A 24,232-nucleotide genomic window follows, 5' to 3' on the forward strand; every position below is an offset into this window, starting at 1 on the left:
TAAAAATTAATATATTTAATGAAGTATTTTTTTTGTTTAAATTTTTGTTTTTATTTTATTTTATTTTTTTTTTTTTATAAATTTTAATTAAAAATAGAAATGACTAATATTAATATATTTGTTTACCTTTTTATTTGCCCCATTAATTTGTTATATATTTTAGATACACCTTGTTATATTCACAATTTAAATAAAAAAATAAAAAATAAAAATTTATTTATATATGGTGATAAGATAAAAAATGGAAAATATTCTTTACATTATGAAGAATATGTATATGAAGTTTCAAAAGTATATTATGATATAATTTTAAAAAATAAGAAACAAATAAGAAACAACCAAGAAAATAACTATGACTTAATAAAGAATAATAATGATTACCAATTAAAAGAAGTACGTTCTGATAAAGACAAGATACATTTATTTTATGAAAAAGAAAAAAATAAAGTAGAAATACAAATAGATAAAATAAATAATGTTGCTAATTATTTAGACTTATTTAAAAATGGTTGTATATATAAATTAAATGATAAAGATTATACCTTATTAAAAAATGTTAAAGATAGTAGTAAAGAAACAATGTTAAATAGTTATTATATTTATATATATATAATGTTTTTTTCATTATGTATATATTTAGAAAAAAGTTTATTTATAGCTTTTCCTTTATTAAGGAAATACGATATAATTATAACACTATTTATTATATTTATACCTATAATATTTTTTTTATTTTTTTATTTTTATATTAGCACATTGAAAATATTAGTAATACATATTTGTTTATATGTATTATTTTTCGCGTACTATTTGAAAAAAAAAAAAATAAAAATAGAAGAAATATATAATAGAAAGATGGTGAATACAAAAAATGATAATTATCATTCATATACATATAAAGCTAATTTTAGGTTGACAAATATATGTATTATTAATATATGTATATTTGCTGTAGATTTTTTTTTTTTCCCAAAGCATTTTACAAAATCAGCTTACTATGGTAATACGCTAATGGATGTGGGTATTGGTAATTGCATTATTTCAAGTGCTTACTCTTTTAAAAAAAAGAAGTTTGAATCTATAAGAGATCATAAGAAAATAATTGAATTAAAGCATATAATATTATTTGTTCTAGGTATATCCAGACTTATAGCTATTAGACTGTTTAATTATAAACACAATGTAACCGAATATGGGGTAGACTGGAACTTTTACCTAACGTTATTTAGTACTTTTGTTATATCTAACATCTTTTTTGTTATTTTAAAAAAAGTCAAGACCGTTTTTATATTTAGCTGTATCTCTATTTTCCTTTTTGAAATATTTATTCACTACTTTAACATTCGTAGTTATTTATTGTTACAACAAAATAGAACCAACATTTTTTCATCAAATAAAGAAGGACTATTTAATACTATAGGATCTATTAATTTATTTCTGATTTCATTTGCTATTGGTCAATATGTAATAGATGATGATATTTTTCCTAGAAGCACAAACAAAAAAATATACAACATATATGGAAAAGAGGAAAAAAAACAAATAAATTTAAAAAACACAAAAAAAGAAAATACAAAATATGAGCACCAATATTATTTATTATATATAATTTATAATTTTTTAAATCATATATATTTATTTAAGAAAAAGTATTATAATATCTATTTTAATATCAAATTATTCTTAATGTCCCTATTATTTTACTCTTTTCATTTTATTCTTAATTCATTTGGAATTTATAGTGTTAGAATTTTATGTAATGCAAATTACATTTTTATTACCTTATCAATTTCTTTATTTGCTGCAGGTATGAGTTATTCAATAGAACTAATGCTTATGGAAAACATAAATATAAATATTTTAGATAAACTAAATAATAATTCACTACAAACATTTCTTTTTTGTAATATATTAGTTGGTATTTTTAACATTTTATTTAAATCTTTATTATATCCTCTTATTTTAGCAATTGCAATCTTAATATTATATACCTTTTTATTTTTGATTTTCACTTACTACTTGCCATTTTATTCAAAAACGAGAACAAAAACATAGATCAATATACAAAAATAATAAAAACTTTTTCTTAGTTATATAAACATATATAGAAATGATATAGCACATAAAAAAAAAAAAAAAAAAAAAAAAAATAATAATAATAATAAAAAATAACAAAATAAAAGTAAAAATAAAAATAGTAATTAATCATAGTAAAAAAGTTTAAAATAAACATATATAAAAACAATAGACAGAAAAAAAAATCACCTTTTTTTTTTCTTTAAAAAAAAAAAGTTTTATGTGATTAACAAATAAAATAAAAATTCTTGAAATTTTTATGAAAATATTATTATTTTAATATTAGCAACAAATAAAAACATGCATATAAAAATATAAAAGCTGTATATAATAATATTTAACTTTGCAAAGGAAGAGTGGGAATAAAAACATCTTTTTATTATTATTTTTTTTTTTAAGAAATTTGTAATATAATATTTTATATATTACTTAAATATAGTAAATCATTTTAATTTTATTTATCAAATACAGAAACAAATCCATACTTTATTTTTAATTTATCTTCTATCTTATCCTAAAAAAATAATAAGATTAAAGAAAAAAAAAGTATATACATAACAGCTTTAATATAAATATATATATTAATAGCATTTTCTATTATATATATAAATAAAATAAAAATTATTTAAAATTTATTACTTGGTTTTCAATATAATTATCTAAATTATCATTTTTATATTTGTTATCCATTGCATCTTTAATACAATTGCATAATTCGCTTATACTCAAATTTATATTATTCTTAATTAAAATATTATGAAATATATCTATAATATTTTCTTCATAAATTTTTATTTGTTTATCAACCTATATTATAAAATAAGGATAATAAAGTTGTTTAATTCGTAAATAATTTTTTTTTTTTTTGTAATTTACCTTTGAATATATATTGTTTACAAGAACATTTTGCTCTTCTTTTTCTAGAATTAATCTATTTTTAAGTTCTTTATTTAATTCACGTTCTTCTTTTATTTTATTTTCACAAACATCAAACACTTTTCTTTCTGTGTTATATTTTTCTTCTTCAATCTTTTGTTTTAATTCAGTACTAAAAACACACGAACAAAAATAAAATATTATAAATTCATTTAAAAGAAGTAGAAAAAAAGAAATATATATATATTTAATAAATTTTTTTTATCTATTTATATTATCTATATATTATTTTCATATTGTTATTTCTTTCTTTTATTATGCTATATAAAAATATAGACTATTTTTTTTTATAATTTATATGTTTTATTAGAAATTTTTTTTTTTAAAAACTTGTATATATACAATTATTGAAGTATTACATTTTTTTTTCTAAAGTTTCCTTTTCTTTTTTATCATTATTTATTAATTTCAACATGTAAGATTTATATTCTTGTATTGATACCTAAAAATAATATACACATAAATTTTGATAAATATATTTTTTTTTTTTTTTTAAACTTTTTCTTTTTTAACCTTTGCTTTATTTTTTACATCTTCTTCAAACTTCTTACAAGCGTTTATACATATTTCAATAATTTTTGTTTGCTCTTCTTTTTTTTCTTTTTCTTTTTTTTTAGTAATTTCTAGTAATTCTAATGATATTTTTCTGTATTTCCTAGAAAAAAAATATAAATAATAAGTTTCAAATTTATATTTCTATAATTATGTAAGTATTATCATTCTTTAAGGATATATTTTTTTTTTCCCCTTTTTATATTTACTGTATTAAAAAATCAACATCCTGAATTATATTATTTTTTATTTCACTAATTTCATTAATATGCTGCTTTTTAATATTTCTTAAAATTTTTTCATATTTTTCAATGATATATTTCTTATTTCTTTGTTCTTCTACATATCTGTTTTTATAAATTTCTACTGTTTTTATTAACTATAATAATATTAAAAGAATGAAATAAAATAAATTCATATATTTTTATTGTATTTTATTTTTTTATAGTTTAAATTTTTTTTTATTACTTCTGGTACATGTTTAACAATTGAAATGTCTCTAAAGAAATTAAACATAAAATAATTTATATTTTATTTTATTGTATCTGTTTCTTTATATAATTTTAGTTAACTATATTTTAATACCTGTCAGTGTTATTAAGTACTAATTTATTACTAGAAAAGATTCTTTCTTGTATTTCATGATCCTTTTTTGAAATAGTTAGGTTTTTTCTATTTTTTTTTGTTTTATTTTTTTCTATACTTTCAACTTGATCGCTAACTGTACACGTTTTTTTTTTCCTTTCTTTTTCTTTTTCTTTTTCTAATTTAAATTTTAAGCTATACAGATTCTCAATTAATTTTTTTAACTTCATATAATAAAAAAAAAATAAATAAATAAAATAAAAAAAGCTTATTAATTAAAACTAATATATATAATTTTAAAATTTAAATGATTATTAGCTTTTATGAGAGATTATGAAAACTTACTTGAGTTTCTATTGCATCTCTATCTAATTGATTATTTTTTAGGTTATTTTTTTTTCTTTGTTTATATAAGTTTCTCTCATTTTCTTTTAATGAATAATTTATATAATTCTCTATGTGATTTTTTTTTAATAAAATATCACTTAATTTGCTTTTAGATTCATCCCCTTTATTATTATTAATAATTTCTTTTTTTTTTCTAATATCCATATTTTTTCCTATATTATTTTAAAAAAAAGACACAAAAAAAAGTTGTAAAAAATTTTCATTTCTTTTTAAAATATTTTAAGACTAAAAAAAAAAAATTTAATAAAAAAAATTATTAAAAAAAAAATATATAAATTTTTTTTTTATTTTCAATGTGTAAACGAATTAAAAAAAAAATAAAATTTAAGGAGAATTGTTTTTTTTTAAATTTAGTTATAAATTTAAGTGCATATATACATGAATATTTCTGTGTAAAAACTGTTTGTATTTTATTATGAGATGATACATATATGCATTTATTTTTATATGTGTGCATGTTTTACTTTCGTTATTTACATTTTTTTTTTTTGTTCTTAATGGCAAAAATCTAATAATTAAAATAATTTTTTTTTTTTTTTTTCTTTATTATTAATTCATATTTTTTTTTTTTTTATTTAATGTCATTTTTTAATAAAGAATATAAAAAAAATAGAAAAAAAATATATAGATATATAAAGGGGAAGAATATGGTATTCACTGATAATTGCAATATGTATAATATAGAATTTATATGAAATTTATAAATTTAAAGGAAAATTTTCATTATTTTATGATTTTTTTTGTATGAATTTTTTTATTTATTAAAAAAATAATTTAAAATAAGAATTAATGATAATTTCAATAACAAAAAATTAAACATACATATAATAAAAAAACTACATAATTAAATAGTTATTTATAATAAAAAAAATATATGTTAATTAGTATTATTAAAATAATTTTTAAAGTTACATTTTTCTTTAATATATTTTAACCTCTATTGTTTTATTTATTTATTTTTTTTTAAAATGTATAAAGCATTTTATAGTATAACATTCATCATATTGAATATGTATGCAATAAATTGTTTTATTAAGAATAATGTTCATAATAAATTAAACATAAATTTTTTAATTAATGGAAAGAACGATAGTAATAAAATATATAATAGAAAAAAAGAAAATGTAAATATGCTACGAATGAGTAATACAAAGGATACTGAAAATGAAGTAGAAAAAGAGAAAACAATAGAAAATAATAAAAATGACATTTGTTTTATTGCTGGTATAGGAGATACAAATGGATACGGTTGGGGAATAGCAAAAGAATTAAGTAAAAAAAACGTAAAATTAATTTTTGGAATTTGGCCTCCAGTTTATAACATATTTATGAAAAACTACCAAAGCGGAAAATTTGATAAAGATATGATTATTGATAAAGATAAAAAAATGGAAATTTTAGACATATTACCATTTGATGCATCTTTTGATACTTATGAAGATATAGATGAAGAAACAAAAAATAACAAAAGATATAATAATTTAAAAAATTACAGCATAGAAGAAGTTTCCAATTTAATTCATAATAAATATGGAAACATTAATATGCTAGTACATTCATTAGCTAATGCTAAAGAAGTGCAAAAGCCATTATTGGATACAACTAGAACAGGATATTTAGATGCTTTAAGTAAAAGTTCTTACTCACTAATATCCTTGTGTAAATATTTTTGTAAAATTATGAAACCAGAATCAAGTATTATTTCTTTAACTTATTATGCTAGCCAAAAAGTGGTACCTGGATACGGAGGGGGAATGTCAAGTGCTAAGGCTGCACTAGAATCAGATACTAGATTTTTAGCTTATTATTTAGGAAGAAAATATAAAATTAGAGTTAATACTATTAGTGCAGGGCCACTTAAATCAAGAGCAGCTAGCGCTATTAATAAAATGAGTCCAAAAAATATAAACAGTTCAGGTGAAAATAATAAAGAAAATTATTCATTTATAGATTATGCAATTGATTATTCAGAAAAATATGCACCTTTGCAACAAAAGTTATATTCTACTGATGTTGGTTCAGTTGCTTCATTTCTTTTATCAAAAGAAAGTAGAGCAATAACAGGACAAACCATATATGTTGATAATGGTCTAAATATTATGTTTGGTCCCGATGATTTATTTCAAAATGAAAATAATTAAAATTTTTTAAATTAATAAAAACATATATATATATATATGTGCATCTTTATATGCAAATTATAAATTCGTATTTTTTTTTTACTTAAATATATATTTTATATACAAAAACAATGTTCATATTTTTAAATTAATAAATAGCGTTTTATTCATTTAAAAAAATTTTAAATATGTTTATTTCTTCTTTTTAAAGCTTTTTAACAACATAAATATCATTTTTTTTTTTTTTTTAAATTGTAAATACATAATGAACAATAAAAAAATCGTTGTAAAAATATATATGATTATGCATATTACTGTAAGAAAAATATATATTATATATATATATATATTATATAATTTTAAGACATATTTTTTATGTTTTTCTTTAATTCTTTTTTCTGGTTTAAATAATTGGAATCTTCTTCCGTTTTAAAAAAAGGATAAATAGTCTTAAAAATATTGTTAGTGTTTATTATAATTTCATCATCATTTTCACTTTCTTCTACATTTGTTATTTCAAATTCTTCATCTTTCTTTTTAATTAAGTTATTGAACCATATTTTTTCATTTATTTCTAATTTGTCATAATTTAAATTTTTTGATTCGTTTGTTTTATCTTTATTTAATTTATTATCATAATTAATATTATCTTTTTTATATAATTTATTATTTATTACATTTTTATTTTCGCTTTCTTTTATTTTACTGAATTCATTAATATTTGAATCTACTTCAGGAATGTATCTAGGAACTGTAAAAAGAGAATTGTCCATTCTTATTTGGTACTTTAATTTTCAATTTAAGTTTACTTTTTCTTCACAAATTAAAAAAAAAATTACATTATTAAAATAATTTGAAGAAACCTTTGTTTAATGAGTATAATTCAAAAAAAAAAAAAAAAAATTATATATACCAAAATAAAAATAATAAATTCAATGTAAAATAATAGGAAAAAATAAGTTTTTATTTAAATGTAAAGAAATTTTATGTTAAAAATTATATTAATACGAAAAAAATTTATAAATATAAATAATAGAAACGAAAATTTTATTTTTTATTTAAACAAAAATAAAGTTCATGAAAAACACTTTTTTACATTAAAAAAGAAAAACAAATTTCATTAAATGCATAATTATCTTTAAAAAATATTAGAAAGTGATAACTTAAAATGTAATAAATATAAAAAATTAAATTTTATAAGTTCATAACTACAACATATATATATTCATTTGGAAAGAAGATAAAATATGAAAAAAAAAAAAAAGTTATCTGCATAACTATTATATATATTTTCAGTAATAACATATAAAAATTCATTTTCTTATAAAAAGGTTAACTTTTAAATATAGTTGAAATGTACCATATGCATATAATAATACTAACAAATTAAATAAAAATATTGAGTATTATTCGTTTCTATTTTAATTTAATAAAATGTTACATTACATACATAATAAATCTAAATATAAAAAAAAAAATTTTCTTAAATTATTTTTACTGAAAAGTATTTTCTAATATTTTTTTTAAAATAAAGAAAATAAAAATTAAGTATTATTTGTTATACATGAAAAAAAATAATTCAAATTTTGTTGAAATTGATCATAAAAGTATATTAAACTCTTTGATTTTTTATAAGGCATTTTTTTTTTGTTTTTATTTTTAATTTTTTTTGATATTAAATTATGGATAATTTTTTTTTCTTTATTTTTTTCTTTGTTTCTTTTATAAATATAAAGAGCTATCTTATTTTCGTCTTTGCACATATGATCTTCACAAATATGTTTCTGAAAAGGCGATACTCTTTTTTTTAAAGTAGTGTCACTGTAACTTATACAACTTTTTCTTTTATCTTCTTCTTTATTTGTACTCATATTATTTTTATTAATTTCTATTAATTTATATAAATTAACAAATTTATTTTTCCACAAAAATATTTTTTCTCTTCTCTCTTTTTTAAATTCTCTACATTTTTTTTCAGAATATCTAATAATATTAGGATATCTATTAAATTTATTTTGTAAACGTTTATGAGAATACTTTTTAATTTCTTGATTTCTTTTATTTTTTTTCTTTCTTCTTTTTTCTTTTTCTTTTTCTTTTTCGTTTAATTTTTTTTTTTTTTTTTTCTTCAAATGAATTGATTTATTTTTATTAATGGCTATCTGGTGTAAAATTAATGGAATAGATCCAATTAATGGCCCTAAAATCAAACCTTTCGATCCAAATGTGCTGATAGACAAGAACAAAGAAAGAGAGACTAGCCAAGAATGTGTATGTGGAATTTCTTTATAAATAGTTGTTGTAAAATACCAATATATAAAAAAATTGATTATAAATAATATTAATGATACAATTTTTTGTTTTTTTATAATCCATAAATGTAAAATAATAATTAAGATAATAATTTCTGGTGATATAACTGGAATTAATGACAAAATTATGCAACATAAAGTTGGAACGTAAATTATAGGAAATTGAAAAAATGAAAATATCAACCATATGTACAATGTATAAAAATATATTCTTTTTAATGTGCATATAATGATAGCTTTTAAATTTTTTGTTATATTATGAAAGAAAATACTAGATGGATCAACTACTAATAGGATATCTTTTAAATAGTTTAATACTGATTTTTTCGATGATATTAGATAATATAAAGCAGTAAAAAATATGAATGCTTGAACTATTGCATCGAATGTAAACATAAAAAAATTAAAGAATACTAATATAAAAAAAATCATTATTTTTAATAATCCATAACTATTATTAAATATAAGAACTTTTGCTAATTTACCAATATCCTCTATTTTTTTCAATGATAAAAATACATTATATATATAATTTATAAATTCTTTAAACTTAAAGTTTTTCTCTTTTATAGGATCATATAATTTTACCATTAATTTATTATTTTCTTCACTACCTGAATTATTTAATTTTTTTAAATCATTATTATATATCCCTTTCTTTTCTTTTTTTTTCATTTTCTTATTGTATAAGTTATTTTCTCCTATATCGTTTGAATCTTCATATAAATTATATTTTTCTTTTTCTGTTTGATCATTTTCTCCTAGGTTATCAAAATTGGTTTTAAATAATTTTTTATTAGCATTATTTGTTTCATGATAATTTTCTGTAATAGTTTCTGATTTATTATTTAAAGAAGATTTATCTTTAGTAAAATTATGATATAATTTTTTTACATTAAGAAAGTTATGTGCGTCACTTTCATCATTATGTAAGCATACTTCATTATCACAATTATTGTACTTTTGAAAAATGAAGTTTTTTCTTTCATTTAAAAAATGTATATATCTTTTTATATTGCTTAAACTATTCTCCTTAAGAATATTAAACCTTTCAATAAATAATGGCAGACAACAAGTGTTTATAGAAATCTTATTTTTCGTAAAATTATATGAATAAATATTTTCGTATATATCAAAAGCCCTTTTTAGATGACCATAAATAGATGAAATTGTATTATTACTTAGAAAAGGTAATTTTGTTAAATTGACTAATTCATATAAATTTTCAATGTCATCTTTTCCTCTCTTTCTATAAAATTTTTTAAAATTTTTAATAATGGATGCCTATAGAAAAATAAAATAAAATAAATAAATATATAAAAACAATTTTATGATATAATATATATATATATGCAAAATAACATAAATATAAATAAAAATTCTTCAGGAAATATTCCTTTTCGTTTATTTTTTATATCTAACATTCTTAAAATTCACTGAAAGATAATTGTTAATTGAATTAATTATAAACACGGATTCTCCATATATATTGAAAATAAAGAAAACTGAAATAGAAGCAAAAATAATAATTGCAAAGATAATGATCAGAATTGTTAATATATCATTCATATAACGTTTATAAATAAAAGAAAAATCAAAGGAGAAATAGAAAGAATATTTCTGATAATATTTTCTAAATATTTTATAAAAATACAGAAACCATATTATTTTTATAATTTTATAAAAAACAAAAACAAAAAAAACACAAATAAAAATAGATAACAAAAACTCTTTATATTTATAAAATACGCTTTTTAGAATATAAAAAAATATAATTCTATGCAAAATTAAAAAATAAATTTCGCTTGCATTTCCATTTTCATAATTATTAAAACTATTATTATTATTGTCTTTTTTTTCTTCTTTATATATTGGCTTTATTATTAAAAAAAATATATACGTGTATATATCTAACTCTTTTCTAATGTTTTCCACTAGTTTATAAAAACTTTTTTTATATATACTATCTCCTTTATTTTTTAATAACACATCTTTTTCTTGTATGTTCTCCACATAATTTAGAAAAAAATTTTCTTTATTATTTTCATTGTTTATATTATTTTTATCTCTTCTTTTAATATCTTTAAATAAATTTTTATTTTCTTTACTTAAATTTTTCTCATTAATAAGCTTTAATAGTTTATCTTCATTTTCATTTTCATCGTATTTGTTATTGTCTCCTTTTTCATTCACGTTTTTGTTTAGTTCATCATTTGACTTATTCTTTGCATTTATAGATTTTATATATTTTTTTTTTTTTATAATCTTTTTCTTTAAAAATTCTGATAACTTCACTTTAACATGATGTAAAGGAATAGAAATGATAAATGCCCAGAATAAAGAATAAAAGTAATATTTAAAAATTATATAATTATAATATACACATAATATTAGTAATATACCTGCAATAAAATAATAGAAATGTTTTAAATAACTTTTATAAGCATTGTAAAGTTTACAATAGTTTTTTTTTTTTTTAATGTTGAAGATCTCTTCTACTTTTTTTTTTTTTTTTTTTTTTTTACACAATAATATGATTAATCTCAATATTTTTATGTGAATAAATGTACAAATGCTTATTTTTATATTTTTATATAACCTATAAAATACACAATGAAATGAACAATAGCTTTTTCTGTTTCATCTTTGAACAAATTTGCTTTTTTCATTTTCTTCATTAAGTCATCTTTAAAAAAAAAAAATAAAATAAAAGGAACACAAATAGGTTACTAATTATGCTATATTTAAATATTCATAATATTCTTGAAATTTCTCATATTTTTATAATTTTATCTTTTTTTAAAAAAATAACACTCAACATATATTTACATGAAAATATATTTATAAGATTATAAAAAAAAAAAAAAAAAAAAACTATAAATAAAAATTAAATAAGAAATAAAGTAAAAAAAAATTAAGATAAACAAGTTACAAAATGAAAATTATGAAAATTAAGCAAAATTTTATAATGGAAAATTAATGAAACAATTTATATTGTCTTCTCAAAAGATAAAGAAAAGAAAAAAAAGAAAAAAGTCTTAAGAAGACAATATTTTTGGTATATATTAAACTTGTTTAAAAAATGTAATGATACAACAAAAGAAAAAAAAAAAAAATTGAGGTTTTCCTTAAATTATATGTTAAATTTATTAAAAGTATCTAAAAATATATTAGAAAAATAATTTTGAGTATATAATAACTTAAAAAAGAAAAATAAAAGTTAATAAATAATGTAAAATTATTTCAAATTATTTTAAATAACACTTATCTTATAGTGATATATAATCTATAAAAAAAAAAAAATACAAATATGTAAAGACGCTTATTACATAAAAAAATATAATAAATTTTAAATGTAAGTTTTATTTTCATTTTATTTTTTTCACAAATAAGATTTTATGTTCTCATTATAATACAGAATCCATAAAAAAAAATATAATAGATATAATCACTTTTATCACATATATTATTTTTAAATATAAAATTTCAACTTAAAAAATTACGAAATTAATAATGAATATTTCTTTTCTAAATAATTTCTAAAAATGTAATTCTTATGCTTTTAGTATACTATGAAATAATAAATATTTTTGAACAATAACTTCTCAAAATGTTACTTCAATAATTTTTTTTGTATTTTTATTCTTTTTTTTTTATTTTATTTATTTCTTTTCTTTTCTTTTCTTTTCTTTTCTTTTCTTTTCTTTTCTTTTCTTTTCTTTTCTTTCCTTTCCTTTCCTTTTCTTTTCTTTTCTTTCCTTTTTTTTTTTTTTTTTGGTAATTAGAATAGTTTCATCTTTAATGAAACTTTTTTGTTATTTTAAAAGACTATTCTTAATAAATTTATATTTTATAAAAATGGAAAAACCATCAAAGTATTTTACCAAAAATAAAATAAAAAAGATACAAGTAAAATATGAAGAGATTCCAATCAATACAATTAGTAATGTTAAAAAATTGCAAATAGAAAAAAATAATATGGATAATTGTAAGGTTAATAATAACATAAAGGAATCATACACTAAAGAAGATAATTTTTTAATGAAGAAAATAGAATTAAGTAAAAATAATGAATTAATTCAAGTTAACAATTTAAAACATTCTGAACAAGTACGACCAAAAAAATCTCTGAGTAAAATTAGAGTGAAAAAGGAATATAATGTAAAAAGAAAAACTTCTAAAAATGAAATTAACAATGAAAAAAATATGTTAATTGAAAATGTTAAAAAAGAATACAATATAAATAACACCGATATAAATTTAAAAAAAGAGCATTTTTTATTAACATATAATAAAATAAAAGAAATGAGAAAAAATATAATTGCACCTGTAGATAAATATGGATGTAATAAGTTAAGCGAAAAAACTGATGATTTAAAAGTTTATCGTTTTCAAACATTGATTTCTTGTTTATTATCATCAAGAACAAAAGATGAAGTAACTGCAATGGTAATGAATAAATTAAAAAGTCATGGATTAACAGTAGAAAATATTTTAAATACGTCAGAAGAAAAATTAAAAAAATTAATATATGGTATTGGTTTTTATAATGTAAAAGCAAAACAAATTATTAATATTTGTCATATTTTAAAAAATAAATATAATTCAGACATTCCTGATAATTATGAAGAACTAAAAAAATTGCCAGGGATAGGGGAAAAAATTGCACAACTTATTTTGCAAACAGCCTTAAATAAAAATGAAGGAATAGCTGTTGATATACATGTTCATAGAATAGCTAATAGATTAAATTGGGTTAAAACAAAAAATGAATTACACACACAAATACAATTAAAAAATTATGTTGAAAAAGACATATGGTCAGAAATAAATATCTTATTAGTTGGTTTTGGGCAAGTGATTTGTAAAGGGAAAAAACCAATTTGTGAAAGATGTACACTTACTGATTATTGCCAATATTATAAGGAGAACTTGATTAAAAAGAAAATAGAAATATAAAATAAAAATAAATAAATAAAAAATGTGATATTATCATACTAATTTTTTTTTTTATTTATAGCTCTTAAAACTAGTGTATTTAATTTTTGAAAGTTATTTATAAATTTTTTAATCTATTTAATTTTTTTTTTTTTTACAATATTTTTAGTTATTTTTAATAAATATAATTTTTTCTTTTTAATTTGTTTTATGCTTTTAATTTGTGCATTTATTTTAAATGGAATAATTTCTATAACTTATGCTACATTTATATATATATTTTTTTTTATTGTCTTTTATAATGCTTTAATTTTTAATATTAAAAATAAGAATATATGTACATAAATAATAGTGGAAATATTCTTTTTATTTTTTTAAGTCAACTTTAAGCATTTTTTTATTATTATCAAAGATAAAACCAAACACAAAAAAAAAAAAAAAAAAGAGAATATATTTTAATAAATACATTTATATTTAAAATTATAAACTTAGTAAAACTTGTATATTTTTCATTAAAAACAAAATAAAAAAAAAAAAAAAAAATAAATATTGTTTTAAAAAAATTAATTCAAAATATCAAAATTTTAATGCAAAGTAGTTATAAATTGGAAATACATATATAGGACATAAACATATTTTATTTACAAGTATAATATGTTAAAATAAGATATATATATATATATATTTAATATGAGATATTTAAAAATAAAAAAATAAAATAATTTTATAATTTTATTGTTTTGCAAGGGATAGTGCTCGCCAACCTGGAAGTATCCATATTTTTAAGTTACTACAAAAAAAAAAAGAAAAAAAAAGAAAAAAAAAAGGTTAAATAAATAAAAAATAAATACTTATAGTTTGTACTTACTGAAAATTTTTGATTTGCTCATACATTTCAAAAGATATAAAAAGATCATTACTCCATAAGCAATATAAAGAATTTAAATGATTTTTTTGTAAAATGTGTATTAACTCATCACCTTCTTCTTTATTAATATTATATACATATTCTTTTCTTTCACTTAATATTTTTCGAAATTTTTCATTATTTAAATAATCTACAGGTTTATATTCATGTTTAAAATAAAGACCTAGTTGTATTAATCTGACATTATTTTGTCTCATTTTTTCAATGAAACATGTAAATATGATAATATTTTGTGATCTATTTAATTTATTAGAGTATAATAATTTACTAATAATAATATCTTTTAAATTATTTAATTTTCCAACAAAGCATAATAGTTCTTCTCCCTTCAATTCAACATCTATTATTAATCTCTCTAAATTTTCAAAATTATTACGTATTTCCAAATTTTTAGTTTTCCATTTTTTTCTACTTTCTATAATCCTTATATATTTTTGTAGCAGTTCATCTGATTTTACATTATCTTCTATTTCATTTTTATTGTCTATGTATTTATAATAATAATTTTCTAAAAAAAAATTATTAAATTCTAAATCAGAATCTAACAAATCACAAGATGATATGTTATAATCGTCACTATTTTCTCTTTGTATCACTTTTAAGGAAAAAATATTTTTATCATTATTTTTTGATGATTTTATTTCTTTTTCTTCTTCATTGTTGTTATCAGAATTGTTATTTAAAAGAGGGACCCCGTTTTCTTTTCCTTTACATTTAGAAGAGGCATAATTTTTTTTATCTTCTTTTTCATTGAGATATAATTTGTAATTTTTTTTTTTTTTAATTTCTCCATTTCTCCTATTATAATATGTGTCATTATTATCATTTTCCCTATCTTTTTTATTATATTCTTCATTTTCATCTTTTATATTTTTAATTAGGTTACTATTATTATTATTATTATCATTTAATCTATTGCATAAAAATCTTTTATCTTTATAAATTTCTTTTTTATTTTCTTTTATCATTTTGCAATTTAGTATATTGGATACTACTGGATGAACACCCTCGTATATAAAGTTAGTATTTTTTTTTCTAAAATATACACGTAAATCTTTTAAATATTTAAAATGCTTTATAATTAAATCGATAGTCATTTTTATGCTTTCATTCCCATTAACTGATAGTGATAAAGATAATGTATTAAAAAATAGCTTGTTATATTTTTTAATAAACTCAAAATTAAATAGGTCTATATCAATAAACCGAAAATCTAAATTTGCCCATGCATATTTTGTATTAAATGCTTTATAAAATGATTTGTTTAATAACTTAAATTTCCATCTTTCGGAGAAAGTTAAAAAAGATAATAAATTACATATAATATCACTGTTTTTAAAAATATTATAATTATCTGATGGAGTGTTATGAGTTGATAAATAGCATATTTTTTTCTTTTTGTTCTCATTAAAGCAATTATTATTAGCATTTGGTATATTATTAGTAGTCAATGTATGCACTTGGTTGTCTAATATACATTCATCTTCTAAACTGTGCTTTTTATTTTTTATTATTTTACTTATGTTGTCTTTGTTTATCATTTTAACAAGTGTTAAAATTATGTATATACATATATAAAATAATTTAAAACATAAAATATATTCGGAAAAAAAGGAAATTATGTATACCAAAACAAAAAAAAAAAAGTGAAACCTTTATATTATTTTATTCTATTTTTTTTATTTTATTTTTTTCTGCAAATTATATATTAATTTCAAACAGAAATGTAAATTCAAAATAAACTCAGTTGTGTAGTCAAATACTTAAGAAAAATGAATTATTGCATTTATTTAAAAAGGTTGAACTATTATAACTCTTATTAAAAATATAAAATACAATAACTTAAGAAAAAGATAATAAAAATTCAAAATTTATATTAAAAAAAAAAGTATGCAGAATATCCTTTATACTTTAGAAAAAATATGAAATATTATTGTCTGCAGTTAATACACAAACATCAATTAAAAAAAATTTTATAAACTTATAAAAATAATCAATATAAACAAATATATATATATAATTATATAAATTCAACTTTTTATAATTTTATAAAAAAAATAAAAAATAATTTTAAATGTTTATAAACTATCTTTTTTAAAACTTAATAGCACTTGCACCTATTGTCCTGTGTGTGATAATTTACATAACTCGCAATTTTAAAAAATATAATTTTAAAAATAAAAAAAAATAACATAAAAATTCACAAAAAAACAAATATAGATTAACATGTATATATGCATAAAGTATGTTTCCATTTTTATTATATATAAATCAAAAAGAAAAAATTAAAAAAACCTTCGTTTCAAATTTATAAACTTAATTTGATAATATTTTTTAGAGACAAAAAAAAAAAAAAAAAAAAAAAAAATACAAATTTTAGTATTCCACAAATAAAAAATGAAACTGTAAAAACCTTAAAATATATATATATATATCGTATTAGTTTTTATATTTTAAAAATGTAATAAAACATAGAAAATAATAATAAAAAAATTTATGTGTAATAAAAAAAAAGCATTATATAAAATGAAAAGATTTAACGGAACAAATATAGACATATTTAACTGTACTAAAAAAAATAAGGATTCATTTCATGTTACATACGACTGTCAAAAAAGTTACATTTTCTGTAAAACCAATAATTTTAATAATTTACTAGGCTTGCTAATTGAAAAAAATTTATTTTATTTTAATTTTATTTTAAGCATAAAATATAATGAAGAAAAAAAAAAGAAAAAAGAAAGTTTAAAAGATAATGGTATAATAAATAATACCAAATTAAATAAATATTGTCTTTCTCAAGATGAAAAAATATACTTTAATAAGAATAATAAAGAAAATAATGAAAAAGTGGACAACTTTTTCGAAGAAAATATTAATATTCTAATAAAAAATAATTTTTTTTTTTATATAAAAATTTATATTCATAATATCTTAAGTAATGTAGATATATGTGCTTATGATAAGCCAAATGAAACATTTTTTGAATTTTTTTACATTTTTAAAAATAAAAAAAAAAAAATATTTTTTGAAAATTGTGATGATTTATTAAGTGACTTGTATAGTGATGTGTCAAATGTTTCTGATGATAGTGATTATAATTACTTTTATGAAAAAGCCAATCAATTAAACGAATTAGAAGAAGATGAAGAATATGAAGAATATAAAGAAAATGAAAAGGAAAACGAATTAGAAAATGAAAATCATTTAGAAAATGAGAAAGAAACATATAATGAAATTCAAGAAAATAATATCTTAAAAAAAAATATAAAAAAAAGAATAGATACTCATACAAATTTAAATAAAAAATCGAATATAACAGAGTTTGAAAAAAGAAATTCAATTATGTCAATTGATGATGATAAAAAGAAAAAAAAAAACAAAGACAAGAAATTTGAAAAATATTTATGCAGATGTTGTAAAAAAAAGATAAAAAATGCGGAATGCAATTTTTCTTTAAATAATTCTAACGTTTGTTTATTACAAATATTCATTTCTAATTTAACAAAAAACGAACTATTATTTTGGGTACATATAAAAGAATGCATAGAAAACTTTTTAGGAAATATAAAATCAGTAATTTTCCATAAAGGGATATCGAACTATGTAGAAATACCTTATATTGAAATTATTGATAAATTAAATAAAATGAACGAAGAACATTTAAAATTCGTAAAAAAAAAAAAAAAAATAATAATTTTAAAAAAAAAACAAAAAAGTATTAAATGCTTATTTGAAAGGACACTAAATTCTATAAGAATTTCAGTGAAATATAAACTTTTATCATCTAATAATAAATTTAATTATTTATTTAGAGATATAATGCAAAAATATAAAAAGTTTATGAGAAAAAATATTTTTAATAATAATACTATAGAAAACAATATTTTAGATAATAAATTCAATAACTATATCCATAATTGTTTGAATCCAATTGTTTTTAAAAATAATACAAAAAAAAATTATGATTTTTCAATTTTAATTCATAACAGTCATTTAGAATTATATGGATATGTTTATTTGAGAAATTATATATTTTTTTTGTTAATAATGATTGAGGTGTATATATTTATTAATTTTAATGATATTAATTATACTTATTCTAATAATACAGATATATTCCTTGATCAAATTTTAAAAAACTTATTTACCTAATGTATATATAAATATATATATATATATATACATGCATTTTAAAATATTATTTAATTTTCTTATAACTTTAGGATTGGAAAATTTTAAAATTACTAAATTTTTTTTTTTCTTTTAATTATGTCATATTATATATATTCATATATTTCAATTATTATTTTATGATAATATATGATAAAATTGAGATAATTATCCTTTTTATAAACTTTATTTTAATTATGAATAATTCCACATTTCTTATTTCATAAATTAAAGGACCTCTCCTCTTTAATATTATTATAATTATGATAGATGTTAATTGAGTTTCTATTTTAAATTGGATAATCACATAATTTACTATTTTAATAATTCACCACTGTAATGCTCTCAATTTATATAAGTTTATATTTACTAGTATTTTACATTATTTTTTTTTTTTTTTGTTTATGTATTAATAATACTTTAATAATTTTTTCCATTCTTTTTGTATAATCAACACATCTTTTATCATATATGTATACCATTAAAAAAAAAAATTCATTATTGTTTTCATTACATAAATGTTTTTTTTTTTAAATTAGAACTTAATTTTTGTATTACTAGGATATATATAAATAAAACACTATTCCTTTAAATTAAAAAAATTTAAACATAATAATATATCATTTTTTTTTTTAAATATGTAGAAAAAGAAATGTAATAAGAATTTTGCGTAATACAAAAAAATGTAAAATATTAAACATTAATTTACAAATATATATATGTATATATTAATAAATGAGTAATAAAAAAAAATTAAAGATATAAAAAGATAAAAATAAATTATTAGCAATAATTCATTTTTATGACTTGAATTATTATAGAAAATATATGTATATATAAATACTTTTTTTAAAAGTTGATTTATATTTTTCTATTGAACTAAAAAAAATATATGTAAAAACAAACAAAATATTCAGTGTAAAATGAAGTGAGGCAAGGGGTTTTAGTATGAAGAAAATAAAAATGTATATAATAAATTTCATTTATTTTTAACAAAAGCTTTAAAAAAATAATTCTATTTTTTATCACTTTTTAATAATTTTTCTACAAAAACAATATTATATAAAAATAAAAAATTTATTAAAGAATCTTCTCTTTATATTATATGAGAATTAAAACAAAATATGTAATGCTGTTCTACATATATATATATATATATCAATATTACGATTATAAAATTTTGATGTATTTTTTATTTTAATTTTATTTTTATTTTTTTTTTTTTTAATTTATAGTAAACACATTTTTTTGTATTAAAAAAAATCTTTATGACTTTTTCTATAAAATATACATGTACAAATATTTTTTTTTTTTATATTTTTATTTTAATAATTTTTTTTTTTTAAAATATACGTACATATGTGATTATATTTATATATATATATATATATAAATAAGTATTTATATTTATATTTTTGTATATGAGGTTTTTTTATTTATTTTTTATATAATTTTTTTTTTTTGAAGTATATATTTTGTAATATACTGTTTTAAGTAAATTTAAAAAATTGAAAAAGCATATTAAACATATTTGCTTATTTTTTATTTTTAATTAAAATAATACTTTTCTGTAAAAAATATAAATAAAAAAAAAATTTACAATTTAATTTTTCGTAATAATGGTAATTAAAAAATTAAATATTAAAAATTCAAATTTTTTTTTAATACATAGTAATTTATATTTATGTATTAGTATTATAACATTAATATATAATGTTGATATACACTATTGTATACATACAATTTTTTTTTTTTTTATTAGTCTCTTAAATTACAAAAAAGATTAGCAGCTTCTGTTTTAAAATGTGGGAAGAATAGAATATGGATAGATCCAAATGAAATCAGTGAAATAGCATTAGCTAATTCAAGTAGAAAATTAAAAAAAAAAAAAATTTTGAATATTTCGTGAAGTGAAATCATTATCTAAAATAATATATTTTATGAATATATTTTGTCATTTTATACAATAAATAAATTAAAAATGAATGTGACAATTTTTTTTAGGATTTAGTATCAGAAGATTATATAAAGAAGGATTAATTTTAAAAAAACCTCAAAAAGTTCACAGTAGAGCAAGGGTTAGACTATATAAATTAGCAAAAAGAAAAGGTAGACATATGGGTATAGGTAAAAGAAAAGGTACTAAAAATGCAAGAACAAATCAAAAAACCTTATGGATAAAAAGACAACGTGTATTAAGAAGATTATTAAAAAGATTTAGAGATTCGAAGAAAATTGATAGACATTTATATCATTCTTTTTATTTAAAATGTAAAGGTAATCAATTTAAAAATAAAAGAACATTAATTGAAGCCATACAAAGAGAAAAAGCGGAAACATTGAAAAAAAAAGCTATAGCTGATCAATTAGAAGCAAAAAGATTAAAAGCTCAAGTTTTGAGAAATAGAAGAAAGATAAAAAAAGATAAGGAAACTTCAGCTTAATTTTTTTATATAGTAGAAATTGTTTAAAGTTATTTAATATTATATATATTGTGTTTTTAGTTTAAATAAATTTGAACTTTTTGAGATATTGAAATATTCATGCTAAAAAATGAAATTTAAAATTGTACAAATATTATTTATATTATATATGTTCATATATTATTTCTTATTTATATAAAATATACTACTTTAGAAAAAAAAAAAAATTAAATTTCTTTAAATTGAAAAAATTAAATATCTAAAAAAATACCTTTTTATTAAACTAAGTATTTTTGAACAAATAAAATATAGTATTAAATAAATTATTATCTTCTATATTTTAGATGAATATGAAAAAAAAAGCAAAACTATACCTAGTGAAGTAAAATATATTATATACATAGGAATATATAAAAAGATAAAATGAAATTATAATTAAGAAAATACTATACCCTTCTTATGCAGTTTTATTAGCTTTTATTTTTAATATGTTTAAAAAAAAAAAATATTAAAAATAAAAAAATTGATAAATATCTCTATAATATTATTTATTTATTATATACAAAAAAAAAAAAAAAAAGTCTATAAGGATTATAAGAAATATTATTTTTTAAATATTTCAGAAAATATATATATATATATATATTAGGTATAAGCATATAGTAAAATAAAAAGATGTAATAAAAAATCAAATAAATATCTTAACTAATATAGGATATCATGATTATATCAAATTTTTCTTATATTGCATTAGCATATTTTCAGATAGTAATTTTTTTATTTCACTTAAAATAATATTATTCTTCCTTTTATATTCTTTTCTTTCATTTTGTAAGGTAGTTAAATCGTTTACAAACTGTAATTGATGTAATTTTCTTTTTTTATTTATATTTTCTATTTCTTCTTTTAATGATTTTATGTTATTTTGTAAATTTATATCTATATGACTAAATATTTTCATGTGTTCGCTCCACATTACATCTTTATATTTATTCATTAATTCAATATTTATTAAAGCATTATGTGAATTTTCTAAAATAATCTCATATTTTTTCAATGTACTCTTCCATTCATTAATACTCATATCATTTAGTGTATGGCTTATATTATAATAATCGAAATTAAGTTTCTCCATTTTTTTATTTTCTTCACATCTTCTTAATTCATTATGTATAACTGAATTTTCATTATTCAAATACATTAACGATGGAATATGATAATCTTCTAAATAATTTTTTACTTCATTTTTTTCATTCATTAATTTCATTTCTTCTTCAACCATTTTTTTTGCCACTTGTTCCAATTCATTGTCATAGGAATCAATATACGGTAAAGCATTTACTAAATTATGTAAATTATTTAGTTCATATAATTTTTTTTTTTTTTCGTATTTACATTTATCATTTACTTCATTCAAACTATATTCATATTTTTCTTTATCTCTAATATTTTCTTGTATATCCATCATAATATAGAGATTTCAAAAAAAAAAAAATTCTTATTAATTTATTTTAAATGGGATTTGTAATCCACTTCCAATTTTTACTGTTATTTTTTTTAAAAGAACAGTTTTAATGAAAAATTAAAAGGATATAAGGAATGCATAATTTAATTTCATATAAAATTTAATAACAACAAAGTTTTAATTCTCATTTGACGAGTACATAAAGTTGTCCTCTTAAGAATAAAAACTAAGTATCCATTATAAGTTTAAGTAGTAAAATTTAAATATTTATTTAAAATTTACGAAAAATTAAAAAAATTTTAAAGATATTTTAAAAATGAAATTTTTTTATTTTTTTTTTATTTTTCCTAAAAATAATTATAACCTTTTCCTTTATAAAATATATTTTCAAAATAATAATAGTTTTTTAAATCCTAAATATTTGATATAAATTTATTGTGCAATGAATTTTATCAAATTCTGTTTGTAAAATTGAAAAATTCAAAAAGATATGACATATAAAATTGCTAATCAATTAATATTAATAGATGGAATTTGCTCTTTATGTGCTAAATTATTTTAATTTAAAATTTCAAAAAACATCTTAGATATGATAGGGCTTTAAAAATTTAAAAAGATAAAAATTGTAATTATTAACAGAATGCACAATGCTTTCAATAATTTTTTCTATAAGAACATCCCAATAATAGTTTTAAAAAGATAATAAATTAATGTTTTCAATTATATTTTCTACAATCATAAAAAAATTTAATATAAGAAGATGATGTAATTTTAATGTACATAAATGTACTTCGTTATATAACAAGTGCAATCTTTATTTTAAATTTTAAAATAATTTTACGTATTATTTTATAAAATTTTAATAAGAAAAAAAATTAAGTTCTATTAAGAAATTTAAATAATTTAAAAAACTCTTAATACAATTTTCGCTATATGGTGTCACAAATATTCTATTATTTTTAAATATGAAATTTTTAACAAAAAAAAAGATTATCAAAAAAATTATATAAAAAAAAAAAATTATAATTCATTTTTTTTTAAACTAGTTCTATTTAATTAAAAATAATAAAAAATCCTTTTTATTAAATTTGTACTAAAACACAATAGAATCTTTGATGAAAAATAAAAAAAAAAAATTGGAAGATTAGAAAAATTTCAAAAAGAAATTATGAAATTCTATTGAAAAAAAAAAAAAATATAATAAAAGTACAAAATTTTTTAATGCAGGAGATATAAATATTTTAAATGAAAAGATAATGTAAATATGTTAATATAAAAAAAAAAAAAAAACTATATTAATACCAATATATAAAGCG

The 24,232-nt window shown here is 17.0% G+C and overlaps 10 protein-coding genes across 10 annotated transcripts; 5 read left to right on the plus strand and 5 right to left on the minus strand.

Annotated features, from left to right (window-relative positions):
• Positions 1-99: 99 nt before the first annotated feature.
• On the plus strand, positions 100-2,055 carry GWT1 (GPI-anchored wall transfer protein 1, putative; the record flags this gene model as incomplete). The annotated part of the gene is made up of 1 exon (XM_028677609.1): positions 100-2,055. One exon carries the CDS (start codon positions 100-102, stop codon positions 2,053-2,055), a length of 1,956 nt encoding a protein of 651 aa, XP_028533981.1.
• A 642-nt stretch (positions 2,056-2,697) lies between these two features.
• PRELSG_1132900 (conserved Plasmodium protein, unknown function) lies at positions 2,698-4,701 on the minus strand (the record flags this gene model as incomplete). The annotated part of the gene is made up of 8 exons (XM_028677610.1): positions 2,698-2,883; positions 2,953-3,124; positions 3,372-3,454; positions 3,526-3,667; positions 3,774-3,943; positions 4,033-4,063; positions 4,150-4,373; positions 4,495-4,701. 8 exons carry the CDS (start codon positions 4,699-4,701, stop codon positions 2,698-2,700), a joined length of 1,215 nt encoding a protein of 404 aa, XP_028533982.1.
• Positions 4,702-5,525: 824 nt separating this feature from the next.
• On the plus strand, positions 5,526-6,698 carry ENR (enoyl-acyl carrier reductase, putative; the record flags this gene model as incomplete). The annotated part of the gene is made up of 1 exon (XM_028677611.1): positions 5,526-6,698. One exon carries the CDS (start codon positions 5,526-5,528, stop codon positions 6,696-6,698), a length of 1,173 nt encoding a protein of 390 aa, XP_028533983.1.
• Positions 6,699-7,036: 338 nt separating this feature from the next.
• Positions 7,037-7,450, minus strand: PRELSG_1133100 (conserved Plasmodium protein, unknown function; the record flags this gene model as incomplete). The annotated part of the gene is made up of 1 exon (XM_028677613.1): positions 7,037-7,450. One exon carries the CDS (start codon positions 7,448-7,450, stop codon positions 7,037-7,039), a length of 414 nt encoding a protein of 137 aa, XP_028533984.1.
• A 771-nt stretch (positions 7,451-8,221) lies between these two features.
• On the minus strand, positions 8,222-11,658 carry PRELSG_1133200 (conserved Plasmodium protein, unknown function; the record flags this gene model as incomplete). The annotated part of the gene is made up of 3 exons (XM_028677614.1): positions 8,222-10,273; positions 10,412-11,391; positions 11,589-11,658. The coding sequence occupies 3 exons, from the start codon at positions 11,656-11,658 to the stop codon at positions 8,222-8,224; spliced, it is 3,102 nt and encodes a 1,033-aa protein (XP_028533985.1).
• A 1,132-nt stretch (positions 11,659-12,790) lies between these two features.
• PRELSG_1133300 (endonuclease III homologue, putative) lies at positions 12,791-13,948 on the plus strand (the record flags this gene model as incomplete). Its single annotated transcript, XM_028677615.1, has 1 exon — positions 12,791-13,948. One exon carries the CDS (start codon positions 12,791-12,793, stop codon positions 13,946-13,948), a length of 1,158 nt encoding a protein of 385 aa, XP_028533986.1.
• Positions 13,949-14,659: 711 nt separating this feature from the next.
• On the minus strand, positions 14,660-16,396 carry PRELSG_1133400 (conserved Plasmodium protein, unknown function; the record flags this gene model as incomplete). Its single annotated transcript, XM_028677616.1, has 2 exons — positions 14,660-14,717; positions 14,796-16,396. The coding sequence occupies 2 exons, from the start codon at positions 16,394-16,396 to the stop codon at positions 14,660-14,662; spliced, it is 1,659 nt and encodes a 552-aa protein (XP_028533987.1).
• A 955-nt stretch (positions 16,397-17,351) lies between these two features.
• PRELSG_1133500 (conserved Plasmodium protein, unknown function) lies at positions 17,352-19,010 on the plus strand (the record flags this gene model as incomplete). Its single annotated transcript, XM_028677617.1, has 1 exon — positions 17,352-19,010. The coding sequence occupies one exon, from the start codon at positions 17,352-17,354 to the stop codon at positions 19,008-19,010; it is 1,659 nt and encodes a 552-aa protein (XP_028533988.1).
• A 1,637-nt stretch (positions 19,011-20,647) lies between these two features.
• Positions 20,648-21,472, plus strand: PRELSG_1133600 (60S ribosomal protein L19, putative; the record flags this gene model as incomplete). Its single annotated transcript, XM_028677618.1, has 3 exons — positions 20,648-20,650; positions 20,791-20,896; positions 21,033-21,472. The coding sequence occupies 3 exons, from the start codon at positions 20,648-20,650 to the stop codon at positions 21,470-21,472; spliced, it is 549 nt and encodes a 182-aa protein (XP_028533989.1).
• A 703-nt stretch (positions 21,473-22,175) lies between these two features.
• PRELSG_1133700 (conserved Plasmodium protein, unknown function) lies at positions 22,176-22,916 on the minus strand (the record flags this gene model as incomplete). The annotated part of the gene is made up of 1 exon (XM_028677619.1): positions 22,176-22,916. The coding sequence occupies one exon, from the start codon at positions 22,914-22,916 to the stop codon at positions 22,176-22,178; it is 741 nt and encodes a 246-aa protein (XP_028533990.1).
• Positions 22,917-24,232: the final 1,316 nt, after the last annotated feature.

This window comes from Plasmodium relictum (genome assembly GCF_900005765.1).
Source record: "Plasmodium relictum strain SGS1 genome assembly, chromosome: 11".
Classification (NCBI taxonomy): domain Eukaryota; phylum Apicomplexa; class Aconoidasida; order Haemosporida; family Plasmodiidae; genus Plasmodium; species Plasmodium relictum.